This window comes from Microtus oregoni, unplaced genomic scaffold (genome assembly GCF_018167655.1).
Source record: "Microtus oregoni isolate MIOR12 unplaced genomic scaffold, Mior012 000046F_ref0000063, whole genome shotgun sequence".
NCBI lineage: Eukaryota > Metazoa > Chordata > Mammalia > Rodentia > Cricetidae > Microtus > Microtus oregoni.
The window spans coordinates 17,941,221-17,956,554 of NW_024543220.1; the positions used below are offsets into that span (position 1 = coordinate 17,941,221).

The 15,334-nt window shown below is 50.1% G+C and overlaps 1 protein-coding gene across 1 annotated transcript in view; it reads left to right on the top strand.

Moving 5' to 3' along the window:
- The first annotated feature begins 4,858 nt into the window (after nt 1-4,858).
- Fam207a (family with sequence similarity 207 member A) overlaps nt 4,859-15,334 on the top strand; it is a 32,229-nt gene continuing 21,753 nt past the window's right edge. Inside the window, exons 1-2 of the mRNA XM_041634265.1 lie at nt 4,859-5,059; nt 9,632-9,740. Of these exons, the coding sequence (XP_041490199.1) occupies nt 4,922-5,059; nt 9,632-9,740 (247 nt within the window). The 5' untranslated portion in view covers nt 4,859-4,921. The remainder of the gene's footprint in view (nt 5,060-9,631; nt 9,741-15,334) is intronic.

Consider the following 15,334-nt stretch of genomic DNA (forward strand, 5'->3'; position numbering starts at 1 on the left):
AAACCCTGTCTCAAAAAAACAAAACAAAACAAAAAACAAAAACAAAAAAACCAATAAAATAAAATAAAAAGTAAAACAAACAAACAAACAAAAAAACAACTATAGGACTATGTGGGGTAGAGGGAACAGAGAGGGACTGATATTTTCATTACCAAAATGTGAAGGCAAAACTACCTTCCCACTAGTGCAATCCCTGCACTCCAAAGGCCGGGCAGAAGTTCATAGGTCAGATGTGAGGCACCTAGCCCCAACCCAGGCCCCACCTGGGTGAGACCTCTGCTTGCCCTGTGTCACTTCTCTTTCCAGATCTTACCAAACCACCATTTCCTGCTCAGTGTGTGGTTTCCACCGATGTCGGAACAAAACTACTGATATCCCCAGGAGAATGTCAGCAGAAGGCCCGGCCTGCATTCATCCAAGCAAATGTGTTCTCACTCTGGTTTCTGCGTTCAGGTTTCTCTGGGTCCTTTTTTCTGCTCTTCTCTGTCTGTCAGGGGTCACACTGGCTGAGGTGGCATCAGGGCACAGTAGGGCCTACAAGCTGTGGCCAGACCCTCAAGATTCTCCATGCCTTTTCTTCTCTGAGCCTCAGTTTCCCTTAAGTGCCAGCATTTGAGGATAGCTAGGGGCACGTGACAGGGTCCTGCAAAAGGCCTGGCTCACGGAGCAGATGCTCAGAACAGGTGAGGCTATAAGCAATCAAAACGGGGGAGTGGGTGCAGCTCAGTGGGTAGAGAGTGTTTAGGGGATGCATGAGGTCCCAGGTACCATCCCTCACTCTGTGTAGATGAAATTCAGTCCTAGTGATCAGTGATTGTGGAGTCTGTTGAAATCATCTTAGGTTTTTGTGGAAAGTCTCCATCTGAACTTAAAAATAATAATTATTTTTAATGGTTTATTTATTTTTATTTTTTATGTGCATTGGTGTTTTGCCTGCATACATGTCTGTGTGAGGATGCTAGATCCTCTAGAACTGGAGTTACAGACAGTTGTGAACTGTCATGTAGGTGCTGGGAATTGAACTCAGGACCTCTGGAAGAACAGCCACTGCTCTTAACCACTGAACCATCTCTCCAGCCCTCAATAATTATTATTTTGTGTAATATATTTTAAGTTAAAATATAATCACATCATTTTCTTACTCCAATCACTGCCAAGTCACCCCCATTTTCCCTCTCAAATTGATAGCCTTTTTTTATTATTGCTTTATACGTGTGTGTATACAACTATATATACATGCATATATATTTTGGGTTTTTTTCTGTTTTGTTTTGTCTTTTTTCAAGACAGGGTTTCTCTGAGTAATAGCCCTAGCTGTCCTGGAACTTGCTCTGTAGACCAGGCTGACCTTGAACTCACAGAGATTTGCCTGCCTCTGCCTCCCACATGCTGGGATTAAAGGTGTGCACCACCACCGCCTGGCTATACACACATATATAGACACATACATATATATGTATGTAAAGAAAAAGAATCCCTGATGAAGGGTGAGAGTTACACTCACTTGTGGGCATAAGGAAAAGTTTTAGGATGTAGGAAGGAATTATGCTGGTCTAGTAGGTTCTCTTCTAGTCCATGACCTCTCTAGCCCCTGAATAGTTTGTTAGGTTCCATTTGAATTTATACAGACAATTCTTCCTAATTTTTCTGAATCTGCGTGAGCCTCCTTAAGTGTAATGGAAGGAATCAAACTATTCAACCCTAATCTCCAAGGATGTAGAGTGGTGAGATCTTGGCTTCTCCAAGAGAAGAGGGCAAGAGGGTAAGGTGAGGGCAATATGGAGAAAGACCTGAAGTCTGGGGGCTGCCATCAGCGAAGCATTTCTGCTCACTGCCCCCAAAGAAGGGGCAGCGTGAGAGCTAGAGCAATGAACACCATAGAGAGACTGTTTCTCATACTATCCCTGCTCTGGACACTAGGAAGGCCTACAGAATATAGCCCCCCCCCCCCCCCGCACACACACACTACACACCACTCTGGTTTCTGTCAAACCTAGCCACCTCTCACGTCTTTGAACACACTGAGTTGTCCCTGAGCCCATCCCCTGCCCACCCACACCTTTCGGCACTGAAAGGCCCAATCCAAATACCACCTCCACTTTCAAATATTCCCCTTCATCCCTCTGGGTAGCATTAGGCAGGCAGATGGTTAGCTCTGAGAGGGACTGATCAACAGGCTCCCCGAAACAGGGTATAAGGAACAGTAGGTGAGCTGGGTGTGGAGGTACATGCCTTTAATATCAGCACTCTGGAGGCAGAGACAGGGGGATCTGTGAGTTCAAAGCTAGCCTGGCCTGTAAAGTGTGTTCCAGGGCTACTTAGGCTGTCTCAAAAAACCAAAACAAGTAAACAAACTGGTAGTAGTGTTCTCTCTGGCTGGGCCAGCTTAGGGCTCAGAGACAGAATAAGGACAATGACAGTGTTGACTTGTCAAGATCTAAAGACAGCAGCAGTGGTGACGGTAATCGACTCTGAATAGACACCCAGACCTTGGAGGAGCTGGCTGGGACTGTTTGAATGGTTGTCACACTGTAGTTCTGGGTTATAGGATCCAAGAAGTGTCAACTTTTTTTTAGCTGACTCTACTTTTTAATTTGTTTATGATAACTATTTTTATTGTAAGTAAGGAGGTTATTATAAGTCAACTCGACTAAAACCAGCTCTACCTACTCAGTGGTCTGACTCAATGGGGAGAGAATGTTGAAAGAATGGGCCCAGTCCTATAACCGACCCCCGAGGGTAAGGGCATCAGGGCTCTATGCCAGGGGACTCTCAGGTCTCCTGTGTCTTCAGCACTTTAAATTGTGACATGGGTCTCCCGGCTCACTTCCTCTGAACCACCCTGGGTGCCACTGCAGGGTTTCCCACAGGACGGGTGGGGACACACACCCTGGACCACTGCCAGTCCTTGCTCCCCTGGAGTGTAGTGTGGGGCTGCCACAGTCTCAGGAGCCCAGTGTGAGCAGAGGACCCCAGGCTGCAGAAACATCTCAGCTACGGAGAGAACCTGGCCACAGGAGCACTGCAGACATCCCAGCCATCAACAGAGCCAGAAGCCAAAGGGCACCAGGGCAGAAGTAACACCTACCCAGAGGTCCTCTCTATGGCCATGACACCAGGCCCCTGGCTAACTAGCCTGGGAGCACAGAATCGGTGGTGTCAGTACAACAGTGGGAAGTCACAGCGCAGCACGAGGGCACCCAAGGGCACCTTTCTCTGGTCTCCTCCGACCACACTTCAGGGGACTGCTGGGAAGTGACTCTGTGTCCTTTGTATGTTGACCGAGGTGGGTGGAAGGGCTTAGTCCTTGGTGGTCAGCAAGGCCTCCTTCTCCAGGGAGGTATGAAGGAGCAGAGATGGCTTTGTTGCCCCATTGCCTAGCAAGCAGGGTCAGAGCCGGGTTTAGGACTCTGCACTGCTAGCTAGTTTAGTCACCAGAAGGTCCTGGGCCTCAGAAGTGCTGGGCGTTCCTGTGCCAGCACTGGGCTTGGGTACTTGCCCTTCACAAGGCAAACACCCTGTTGGGTCACTGGCCTCTCTTTTGCCCAGCCCTGGGAAACCACGAGGTCCAGCTACAAGCTGCCAGTAGGCACTTCCTCTTGCTTTACTCTCAGTTCACAAGCACTCTAACCTATCCCACCCCCTCATTGTAGAAGCAGGGAAACTGAGGCTTGGGAAGCTCAGGCCTTGACAAACTCACCTGAAGAAAAAAAAAAAGACCCCGCAAAAAAGGAGGCCAGCCACCTCCCTGGGAGGCTAAAGGGACCCCTTCTCCATGAGACAAGCCAGGCATGACCTTATCTCCATGACTTGGATAAAGGCAGGGGAGCTGATCTGGACCCAGGTTACTCCGCTGATTGCTGCTGGCTAGGCAGCTGTGTGCCCACGGTCAGGCGGTAGGGCACAGTGTACCTCCAGCAGCTGTGCCAGTGAAAGCGTCTGCAGCCAGTGGTTCCTACCCACACCCAGCCTCCAGGGTAAAGACAGTAGGGTGAACCGGGAGTTTGGTCAAGTACCTAGCCTGGAGGATTGGGCTACAGAGATAAGAGTGTAATCCTTTCTACTCGGAAACCCAGGTTGGCAGGAGCCAGGCCAGCGGGATACGAGTGCCCTCAAGCGACAGGAAAAGGAGTACAGGAGTCCAAAGAATTAACGGGAGCTCCCTTGCTGGCTAGATCACTATTTGGGACAAGAGTGCCCCTAAGCAGTTCAACCTCCATGGTGGCACCTGGGGCCCGAGGGACAGTCCAGGACGCCCTCTACCGTAGTAGAAAGGGCGAGGGCGGCTGCGTCTGAGTCAGCTTTCCTTTAAGGTCCCAACCATAGCCGGCCTTGTTACAGGTGTCACCTGGGTGAAGAGTGGGACCCACCTCTCCCTCTTGCCCTGCTTTCCCTAAGCAATGCATGCGGGGTGCACAGGGGCTGTTGGGCACGGAGCCGACTGTGCAGGAGGGAGGACGGAGGCCGCCAAGTCTTTCACTGCCTGGTCCTCATCTAAGTGGACGAGTAAAGCCCAACTCCCAGGACCTGTTTTGAGGACGAAACGCAATGTGCACAAACAGAAACACTCAAGAGTAATACGGGCCACTTGGCCAAGGCCCCGGCGTGAACCTGTTTCCCTACTCTGCCCCAGGCTAGCCCCACAGAAACATGCCGTTTCTCGTTATATGCACCCGAGGCCTCTGTCGTTTTTATTTCCCTGGCTTTTTGCCAATGGTCCTATAGAAGTCACGTTGGCGCATGGCTAACACGCTAGTGGCAGCACTCGGCCGTAAGTACCGCAACCGTGCACAGAAGACGGGCGGTACTTCCGGGGATCGGCGGAACTCAGATCTTCTATTTCCGCCTCGCAGGGAGCACTTCCGGGAGGCGCTTCTGCTAGTGCGGCGGCGTTGCTGCCCCGTGGAATCATCCGGTGAAGATGGGGAAAGTGAGGGCGCTGCGGGCACGTGTGCACCGGGCGGCCGTGAGGCCCGACGGGGAGGCTCCGCCCGGCACTGTGCCCCGAGCCCTGGAGCCGGCCCTCCCACAAGTCTCGGCGGGCGGAGCGGGGGCAAAGGTGAGGTGCGGGGCGTGGGTCGGCCCGGGTCAGGTCTCCGCTGAGCGGGATCTCCGTTAGACCGATGGTTCTGCATGACTGGGGTCTCCACCGAGCAGGGGCCCTGCATGGCTGTGGTCTCCGCAGAGCAGGGGTCCTGAATGGCTGGGGTCTCCGCAGAGCAGGGGCCTGCATGGCTGGGGTCTCCACAGAGCAGGACCTCTTCATGGCTAGGGTCTCCGCAGAGCAGGACCTCTTCATGGCTAGGGTCTCCGCAGAGCAGGGCCTCTTAATGGCTGGGGTCTCCGCAGAGCAGGGGCCCTGCATGACTGGGGTCTCCGCAGAGCAGGAGCCCTGCATGGCTGGGGTCTCCGTAGAGTAGGGGTCCTGCATGGCTGTGGTCTCCGTAGAGCAGGGGTCCTGCATGGCTGGGGTCTCCGTAGAGCAGGGGTCCTGCATGGTTGGGGTCTCCGCAGAGCAGGGGCCCTGCATGGCTGGAGTCTTCGCAGAGCAGGTGCCTTGCAGGACCCGAGTTCAATACTGCTGGGTTGCTGTCTCCCACTGTGTGGGTTCTGGCCGCTCCAGTTAGGGTCCTGACCCGGTCCCACCGTTAGCCGTGTGTCCTCTTTTTTTTTTTTTTTTTTTTTTTGGTTTTTCGAGACAGGGTTTCTCTGGTTTTGGAGCCTGTCCATGGCATTCCTGTGTCCAGATAAATGCACATAAAATAAAAGTAAAATATACAGCATTTAAGAATAAACAACAGGCCGGGCGGTGGTGGGGCACGCCTTTAATCCCCTGTGTCCTCTTGGTTGAAGTGTCGGGCTCCCGAAACACTCCATTGCTGGAGGAGAGCCCCACTCCACGTTTTGGAAATGACGCAGGACGCTAGCCAGCTCTTTAAAATGCACCCGGCTTTCAGTAAAGAGGAGGTTCCCGAAGTTAGGTGACTTGAAAAGAAGCACTGTTCTCGTTACAGTCATCCATGCCTTCATCCACCCATACTTGCAAGCAGGAATCTACTTTTGGCCTTTGCTGTGGACAGTCTGTAAATGGAGATTGTGATCTCTTGTGTTGGCTTCTTTCTTGCAGCCTGCTATTGTTAAGAGTTCTTAAGCGTTGCACGATATATCCACATAATTTTTGCCTGGTGCTCCTCCTTCAGCTGCCTTGGCAATATTTTCTGGTTTGCGTGGGAGCAGCAGAGGGGCCATTGTTGGACCATGGGGCCAGTGGCTTCCCATCAGTAATTCTGAAGCATGCATGTCAAGCATTTACTGTGTGCCATGTGTCACATACCTGTAAAGCCGACACAATCTCATTTGTGATTGTGACAGATTTTTTTAAAAAAATCTTTTATGTGTGTGTTTCAAGTGCATGTATGCATTTACCATGTGTACCATGTGTGGCGCTAAAGAGGGCTTGTGTGGATGAATCCCCTGGAACTAGAGTTAGGGATGGTTGTATGCCACCACGGCTGTGCCAGGGACCAAATATAGGTCCTCTGCGAGAACAGCAAGTGCTCCTAATCACTGAGCCACCCATTTCTCATTTCTCATTTTTTTTTCATCCATTTTTTTTTTTCTATTGAGGCAGGACCTTGCTGTAGTTCTGGCTGTCCTTGAACTCACTATGTAGACCAGGCTGGTCTTGAACTCAGAAAAGGTTAGCCTGTCTCTGCCTCCCAAACGCTGCAGTTAAAGACGCGTGCCACCATGGCCAGCAAGATAAGATAAGTAAATCCTGGAGGGTGCCCAGCTACTTACTGGAGTTGCTGGTATTTGCCAAAATCTGGCTCTAGAGTCTTGGCTTCAGCTCTCAGTATCGTTCCATTGATCCTTATGCCAGTGTCACACAGCTTGACTTAGAGTGGTTCTGAGTCAGCTTGAGCTCTGGAAATGTAGATCCTCAGACCCTTTCCTTTACGGAATTATGCCACTCTCTGGGTCCCCAACTGGGTCTCTTGCATTCCCTTATGGATTTTAGCATCAGTGAATCAGTTTTCACACACACACAAAAGACATCCTGTGTGAAGTTTTTTGTTTTATAATTTTTTTATATTACTGTGTCTGCACGTGGAGACGTGTGCCCAGATGTGTGTGTGGAGGACAGAGGACAGCTCACGAGAGTCAGTTCTCTCCTTCATGTGGGTTCCGGGGGTAGAATTTGATGGCCAGGGTCTTTACATGCTGAACCTTCTTTCTCGATTTAGACATTTGATAGTTTTAGTTAATATTTAGAGGATGTTGCCCTCTTAAGAATACTTGATCTTTCAATTCATAAAAATAAAGTAACTTACCATTTCTTCCTTTAAATATACTTTGCAGTTTTTATGATTCAATTCTTGTACTAATTTTGTTGTTTATTCTTTTGTTTGTTTGTTTTTGTTTTTGTTTTGCTTTGTTTGAGACAGAGTTTCTCAGTAGTTTTGGAGCCTTTCCTGGAACTAGCTCTTGTAGACCAGGCTGGCCTCGAACTCACAGAGATCCGCCTGTCCTTGCCTCCCGAGTGCTAGGATTAAAGGCGTGCGCCACCACCACCCGGCCTGTTGTTTATTCTTAAATGCTGTATATTTTACTTTTATTTTATGTGCATTTATCTGGACACAGGAATGCCATGGTGTACATGCAGAGGTCAGAGAACAGTTTGTAGGGCTCCGTTCTATCCTACCACATGGGTCCTGGGATTCAACTTCACTCTTCAACCTTGATGGGGACACTTTACCCACGCACCTTGTCTATCTGCCTGCCTGCCTGCCTATCTGCCTGCCTATCTATCTATCTATCTATCTATCTATCTATCTATCTGTGCAGCCTTGGCTGTCCTGGAACTCACTCTGTAAACCAGGCTGTCTTCAAACTTGGAGAACCATCTGTCTCCACCTCCCGAGTGCTAGGATTAAAGGTGTGTGCTACTACTGCTTGACAAATATTGTATTCTTGGGCTGGAGAGATGACTCAGTGGTTAAGAGCATTGCCTGCTCTTCCAAAGGTCCCGAGTTCAATTCCCGGCAACCACATGGTGGCTCACAACCATCTGTAATGGGGTCTGGTGCCCTCTTCTGGCCTGTAGACAGACTGTTGTATACATAATAAATAAATAAATATTAAAAAAAATATTGTATTCTTATTTTCCTATTTATTTATTCATGATTCAGGGTTTTATAGCTCATGTGCCTATACTGCCTGGTAAGTATTGTGCTATTTATTTATTTATTTGTGATTCAGGGTCTTATAGCTTATGTTGGCCTAAAACTCTCACTATGCAGCCAAAGGTGACCTTGAACTTCTGCCTCCTAAGTGATGGAATTACAAGCATGTGCCACCCATGTCTGGCTTAGTATTTTAGTTTCTAATTTAATTAAATTATATATATACATATTTATATATATATATATATATATTTTTTTTTGGAGTCATATTTCTCTGTGAAACAGCCTTGGCTGTCCTGGAACTCACTCTAGACCAGGCTGGCCTCGAACTCACAGAGATCCACCTGCCTCTGCCTCCTGAGTGCTGGGATTAAAGGTGTTCATCACCACTGGCTAGCAATATTTTGTTATTTTTTGATGCTGCTGCAAATGGAATTTTTCCTGGGGGCAGATTGTTCATCACTAGTGTACAGAAGCACCGTTGAATTTTCCACATTGACCTTTCCTCCTCCGAGTAAACTTTTTGTTGTGGGAAGCAGGTTAGTGCTGTAGCCATCAATGATATTGTTTGCTTGGATGTCTTGTTCATTTTTTAAATTAGTGCATCATTTTTCTGTACTAGGGTTGAACCTAGGTAATTGTTCTATTGCTGATCGGTCGGTGTCTACCATTGCTGGCTGTTGCTTTGGGTTTTTTTTATTTTATTTATTTTTATTTTATTTCATTGTTTTATGTTATTTTATTTTATTTTGGATATAAGTTCTCACTATAGCTCAGGCTGGTTTGTCACACTCTCCGTGCCCAGGTTGTGGCCTTACTATACTCAGCTTTTATTTTTGGATATGGCTAAACTATTTGAGTGTTCTTCCCATCTCCCTGTACCTCCTCCCATTGCTCTGTAGCCTCCTATGTCTTATTTTCCCCATTTTTCTTTTAATTTGGTAGCTTGGCTCAAGCGTAAGCCACATGTTGACAGAGATTGTTCTTAAGCCCCTTCAGTCAGTCGTGTCTTTGCCTCTCTACTGGAAAGTTATGTGGCTGGTATTCCTGTTTTGACCCTCAAGGGTGGCAGAGGATGTAGAAGGTTCCCCTTCCTCAGACCCGGGAGGGCTGAGCACAGGGTCATGAGCAGGAGCGATGCTCTTCTTTAGAGCTGCTCCCGGATCTGCGTATGTCTGCATGGAGGCCGTGCTCAGTCCCTGTGCTGGTGGAGCTCCGCTCTACTTCCTGGTGGACCCAGCTGCTCTGATTGTTCCAAGTCTGATGGGGGAAGGAAGGAGCAGCCTGGGCACAGGCCTGATCTGGGAACAAGGACACAGCTACTCTCCCATGGCCTCTCTGGCTGAGAAGTAGAGGATTTTTGCCTTGGCATCTTCTTGTTGTTTGACTCTGATACTAAAGGCCAACTTGGTGTTGTCCTCTTTCTTTTCTTGTTGGGCCTGCAGGACTGGACATTAGTTCACAATGACATCTTTGCCAGGACACAGATAGACCCTAGTGCCTTGGTGCAGAGGCTGGAGCTGGACCAGAAGAGTGTGGTGTCCCTAAGGAAAGGTGAGTCACTACCATTGGAGAGGTGAGAGGGCAGCCTGACTCTTGCCTGCAGGCTGGCCTGTGCTTTAAAACGTTGTTAGGCCAGATGTGGTGTCTAATACCTTAATCTCAGCACTTGAGAAGCAGAGGCAGACAGATCTTTCTGCATTTGAGGCCAGCCTGGTCTATGTATCGAGTTCTAGGACAAACAGGGCTGTGTAGAAAGACCCTGTCTCAAAATAAAACAAAAAGTGATGTTTCTTTTACAGGAAAGAATTTCAAATAGACTAAGTAGAAAGAAGTGTTGAGAAGTTTCATGTGGCAACTGCCCGTCCTTGGTACTCCCGCTGAGGACTTTTGAAGCAGATACCAAACTGCTTGGCAATTCACTCATAAATTCTTCAGCATGCATCCCTAAGTACTCTTGCAATATGTGAATTTACGTACAAAATTGATGCTATGCTTATGCTTATATAATGACAAGGAGGCAGAAAACAGGCTGGCTTTGTGATTGCCTCTGTCCAGACCTGGCTGTCCTGGAACTCACTCTGTAGACAGTCAGGGATACATAGAGAAACCTTGTCTCAAAAAAAAAGAAAGAAAGAAAGAAAAAGAATACCCATATCTGTGCGTAAGACCTTAAATAAGGAATGGATCACATTTGGGCTCTCACTTCCTAGAGTGACCTTTGGCCTTCTTAGTTGTGTGTATTTCCCGTGTCTTCTCCTTTCATAGGGTCATAGGGTTATAGAGTTTTAGTGTGAGGCAGAGATGGGTTTTGGGGCTGTAGGAGGCCAGCCCCTCAGCCTGAATCATGTGTAGCTCTTGCCAGAGAGTACCCTTGGTTCTGCATGCCCATGATTCTTGCACATCTCAGTGCATGTGTTTGGGACTCAGGATGTCCCAGGAGAAGGTGATCCTGAATGCAGAACTCATCCCTGGGGACCAAGGGTGGTCTCTGAGACACCTCCAGGGCCTTTCCTTTGCAGTTTTCCTGGTGTGCGTGTCATCTGTGTTCTGACACCTCCCCCACCTTCTTGACCCCCCTTTCTGTGTCTCCAGTTGTTACACACCTGTCCTCAGTTAACCTTAGGCTAGATGTAGGTGAGTGTTAGACCTCACAGAGTCCTGATGGAGTAGGGTAGACTTGGCTTTGTCTCTGCCCAGTAGCACAAAAGATCAGCTGCTCATTGGACACAGCCATACCTGTAGACCCTTTGGGAACAGCCCCGTGCATAGGGAGGAAAAACCCCAGCCCTTTATCTTATTCCTACCTGGCTGAGGCGTGCAGAGCCTGGTCTCCCGGAGTCCCAGGTCTGCATCTCAGACCCCTCTCCATAGGCGTCTTCTGACTGCTGGTACCTTTCCTGTTCTCAGTGCTGAACACTTCTGTTCCTGGCTGCCTTGTTCTCGGAGCCAGGCAGGTGGAGGGCCCTGACTTGTGTCAGAGTGGCCTGGGTCATGGAGCGAGCTGAGTCTTGACTCAGTCTCTTGCTGTGTCCTGCATGGCTTGATCCTGAAAATGTGGCGGGTAACACAGGAATGAAGAAAGGACAGACACACACACGGGAAAGCTGGAGTGGGGTGGCCTCTGGCGGGCTGTGCTTGCTCTGGTGGAGGGCACCCAGGCAGTCTGGGAGCTCAGGAATGTCTTAGGTTCCTATTGCTGTGATGGAACACTGTGTCCAAAACAGCTTGGGGAGGAAAGGACGTATTTGGCTTACATATTGCAGTCTTTGAGGGAAACCAGGGAGGAACTCACACAAGGCAGAAACCTGGAGACAGGAACTGATGCAGAGGCTGTAGAGGGGAGCTGCTTACCAGCTTGTTCCTCTTGGCTCGCTCAGCCTGCTTTCTTATAGAACCCAGGACCACCAGGCCAGGGATGGCCCCACCCACAGTGGGCTGGACTCTCCCCCATCAATTACGAGTTAAGAAAATGCCTTACAGGCTTGCCTACAGCCTGATCTTAGGGAGGTATATTTCTCAGTTGAGACTCCCTCCCTGGTGACTCTAGCTTGTGTCAAGCACGAAACTCACCAGCAAAAGGGACCCTTGTGTAGGGGAGCAGTCTCAGGTTGCAGCCATCTGGGAGGAGGAAGCTGTGTGTTTGCGCATTGATCCACGGTAAACACTGCCTGGACCAGAGCAAGGCTTTGCCGTTTCCATAGGTCCGAGGCCTTGGGGCCTTAGGGTTCTTCACACGGCTGTGCCTATGTCAACAGTACACTTTCACCCAGGAGTTTGTCTGCTCCCCACAGTCTGCTCGTGACCTGCTAGTTTCAGAGGTACAAACCATGCCCGTGGGTGCTTTTCTGTCTGTGCCATTGCAGCACCTCCTTCCCATGCCTCATCCTTGCCCAGGGCTGGGTCAGAAATAGTTCTACACTTCAGGTCCAGGAGCTGAGGTGGCTACCGCTGGTACAGCCCCAAGGAGGATAGACAACTGCCGTGCCCCCATGTGCGCTCACAGGCTGTCCTACAGCGCACAGGCTTGGAGCCCAGGAGGAGGGGCACCTTTGTCTCTGAGGGCTGTGCTCCTGTCATCTCTCATCTTTGTTGGTGTCTTAGCAGCCATTTCCTCTCCTGCTCCCCTGAGCTTGCCTTTCTATGACAGGCAAGGTCTCTGCCTCTGAGAGGTGCTGGACTTGGCAGCTGTGCTGTGGGGCTCCTGATCTGTGTGTTTTCACCTTCTGCCCAGGGAGGAGGGGGGAGGCTGATCCAGAGATCTCCCCCAGCCCCAGCCAATAAACCCAGCGTTGTCCTGTGGGCTAAAGGGTCTTCTGTGGGATCCAGAACCCCCATGTGAAGTGGTTTATGGCTCTCCTGCCTGCTCTTTTGGCTGGCAGATGCCAGTGAGCATCCTTCCTCCCACCCTGTCTTCACATGGTGTGTTACCTGCTCTGTAGTCAGCTTGAGCTGTGCAATGAGCCTGGGCATGACATCGCCTAGTGCATGGTCATGATGCGCTGTCTGCCGTCTGCCTTTACTGACCTGGGCATGTCACTAACCTGATGTCGTGCTATCCGGAGGAGAAAGCCCGCACAAACATTTTTGAATTTGATTTCCGGTTCTCTGTCCCCTCTCACTGTTGCAGAAAGTAAGCTCAGTCCATTTCTAGACTACCTTCTGGGTTCTGGATTCTGGATTCTGTCTCCGAGAGGTGGGCAGGATGGGGCAGAGGAGAGCCAGGGTGGGGGCAGGGGCGCCTGGAATGAGGCTGTGAAAAGTGTGTGAGCAGCACTGTCAGTGGCCCTTGGTCAACGAGCTGCTGGGCGCAAAGGCCCCCGAAGTTGTCGGGAACAGGTCATTAGGAGCTCTAGATGGGGTGAAGTGGCTGCAGAGCTGGGGTGCGGGGAACCCGGAGTGCACACTCGTGGTCCTTCTCAGGCATCGTGACAGGTTCCAGAGCTCGGGTGGCTGCATTTTTTTAGACCCTCAGCCTCCCTGAGGCTGAGCAGGATGAGTGAATGTGACTTTGCAGGGTCCCCCTTCTGAGTGTTAGTCCTTTGTGTACTCATATTCTGGCCAGCAGAGGGCAGCAAAGCTTCATTTCCTTGTTAGGTCCTGGCCTAGGGGACCTGCTGGAAGGCAGTTTCTGGTGCATACAGAACCTGAGGCGGATGAGAATTTCTTCAAGAATTTGTTTACTAGATGGCTGTGAATTCAGGGCCTGGACAGGACCCATAGGGCACACTCTTCACTTGTTCCTACTCAGCTCCCAGGCTTAGCAGAAGCACAGCCCAGTGAGCTGTGGGGAGGAGCTGAGAAGCCAGTCACAGCTGAGTTGACCTTGCCTGCCTATCCTGTGAGTGCAGGAGGGGAGGCGCTTGCTCCTGAAAGTACTCTCTGTGGGGTGCTAGGCTGACCTAGTGGTGAACAGATCTTGTTGAGATACCAAATGAGGGTTGAGGGTTGGCAGACACAGCCCTGTGACTGTTGTTGTGTGTCCCTTACAGTGACATTTCTTGGGTCCTCTATTACCTAGTTGTAGAGCATGATATGGAAGTGTTTGTGTGCGCCATCAGGGAGCCAGCTAGGGCTAGGCTCTGGCCTACCCATTGCCACTTCCTTCCTGCAGCTTTAGTTTATTTACTTATTTTTATTTTTTGTTTTTGTTTTTTCGAGACAGTGTTTCTTTAGCTTTGCAGCCTGTCTTGGAACTAGCTCTTGTAAACCAGGCTGGCCTCGAACTCACAGAGATCTGCCTGCCTCTGCTTCCTGAGTGCTGGGATTTAAAGGCATGCGCCACCATTGCCTGGCTGGTTTATATGGTGCTATGACCTATCAGGTTATCTTTTCAGAGCCTGAGCATAGAAATTGGCCTAAGTTGGTAACAAAGCAACCTGTGACAATGACTGGAACATGTTCCCAATAGCATGACAGGGGACACTTTCATCAGACTAAAGGTACCTGTTGGGTTCGAGGCCTTATAACCCACTTAAGCATACGATGAGGGAACGTGTAGTAGAAGGTGGGGCTCACCGGACAGCTTTGCTGCCTGGGTGCTTCCCATGTTCTTTGGTGGACCATGGTGAGTGCCACCTCTGCCCGGTAGGGACTGCCACCTGTGGTGGTGTTGAAGCCCAGGACTGTTGAGCGGTCTGCATCTCTAGGTCCCAGGAAACGGGATCTGTTGTGTAGAGCTCTTGGGGTCCTGGCATTCTTGGTCTTGAGACCTCTCCTGTTAGAGGCCTGGCTCTCTAAGCATGGAGCCAGCCTTGGGGACTGTTGCCGCCCTGTGGCAGAGACTTGACCATCAGGGTGCAGCCTCCATCTGGGGTTGTATGAAAAGTGACTCATAACCAAGAAACATCAGCAGAGACTCCTGGTCCTACCTTGAGGTGACCCTCTGAACCTGGTCCTGTGTGGGTCCTGTATGTGATGTCATGTTAACTCCCCCTGTGTTCACAGGGGACTTGCCGCATTCTCCATGGTCTGTTTGGAGCCGCACACCCATTTGCTGGTCCTTTAGCCTGTGGGATCCCAGAGTGCTATCACGCTGCTTTGTCCCAGGCCATCCCACCTGATGACATCATTTCTTCCTAGTCAATAATGAGATGGCCTGGTGGCTCTTGTTTGGGACCATAAGACTCAGGAGCCCTTCTGTCCCTGTAGATTGTCCTCAGTTGCTTCAAAACCCTCTAGGGAGGGGAACCCTGTGCCTACCGCCAGTCTTATGCCAGGGTATGGGATACTGGAGGCTACTTGGCTCTTTGGGGGTGCTATCCCATTTGGGGTATTGTGTTTTAGATACTTGTTTGCCTGGGGAGGACAGGCAAGAGTGGGTGTTGTTTGAGCATGTGGGGTGCAATTTCTAGGCCATGGATCATGGTACCATGGACCAAGTAGCTGGGGCTATTTTGGATCCTCGGCATCTTTCTGCTGTTTGTGGAGCTTGACTGGCAGTGCTCTGCCAAGGCTTTCTGCTCCTTACTTCCATCTCCCACTAGTAGCAAGGCTGGAGGGCAGCTGGAGGTGTTGAGATAAAACCTTGGGGGGTGAATAAGAAGTGGAAAGGCTTGTGTGTGCTGTGTGCAGATGTTACCCTGTGGTTAGCAGCTCCTGTCTTGTTATTGGACTCTGCCTTTGATCCGGCTGCCCCCGTTTGGACA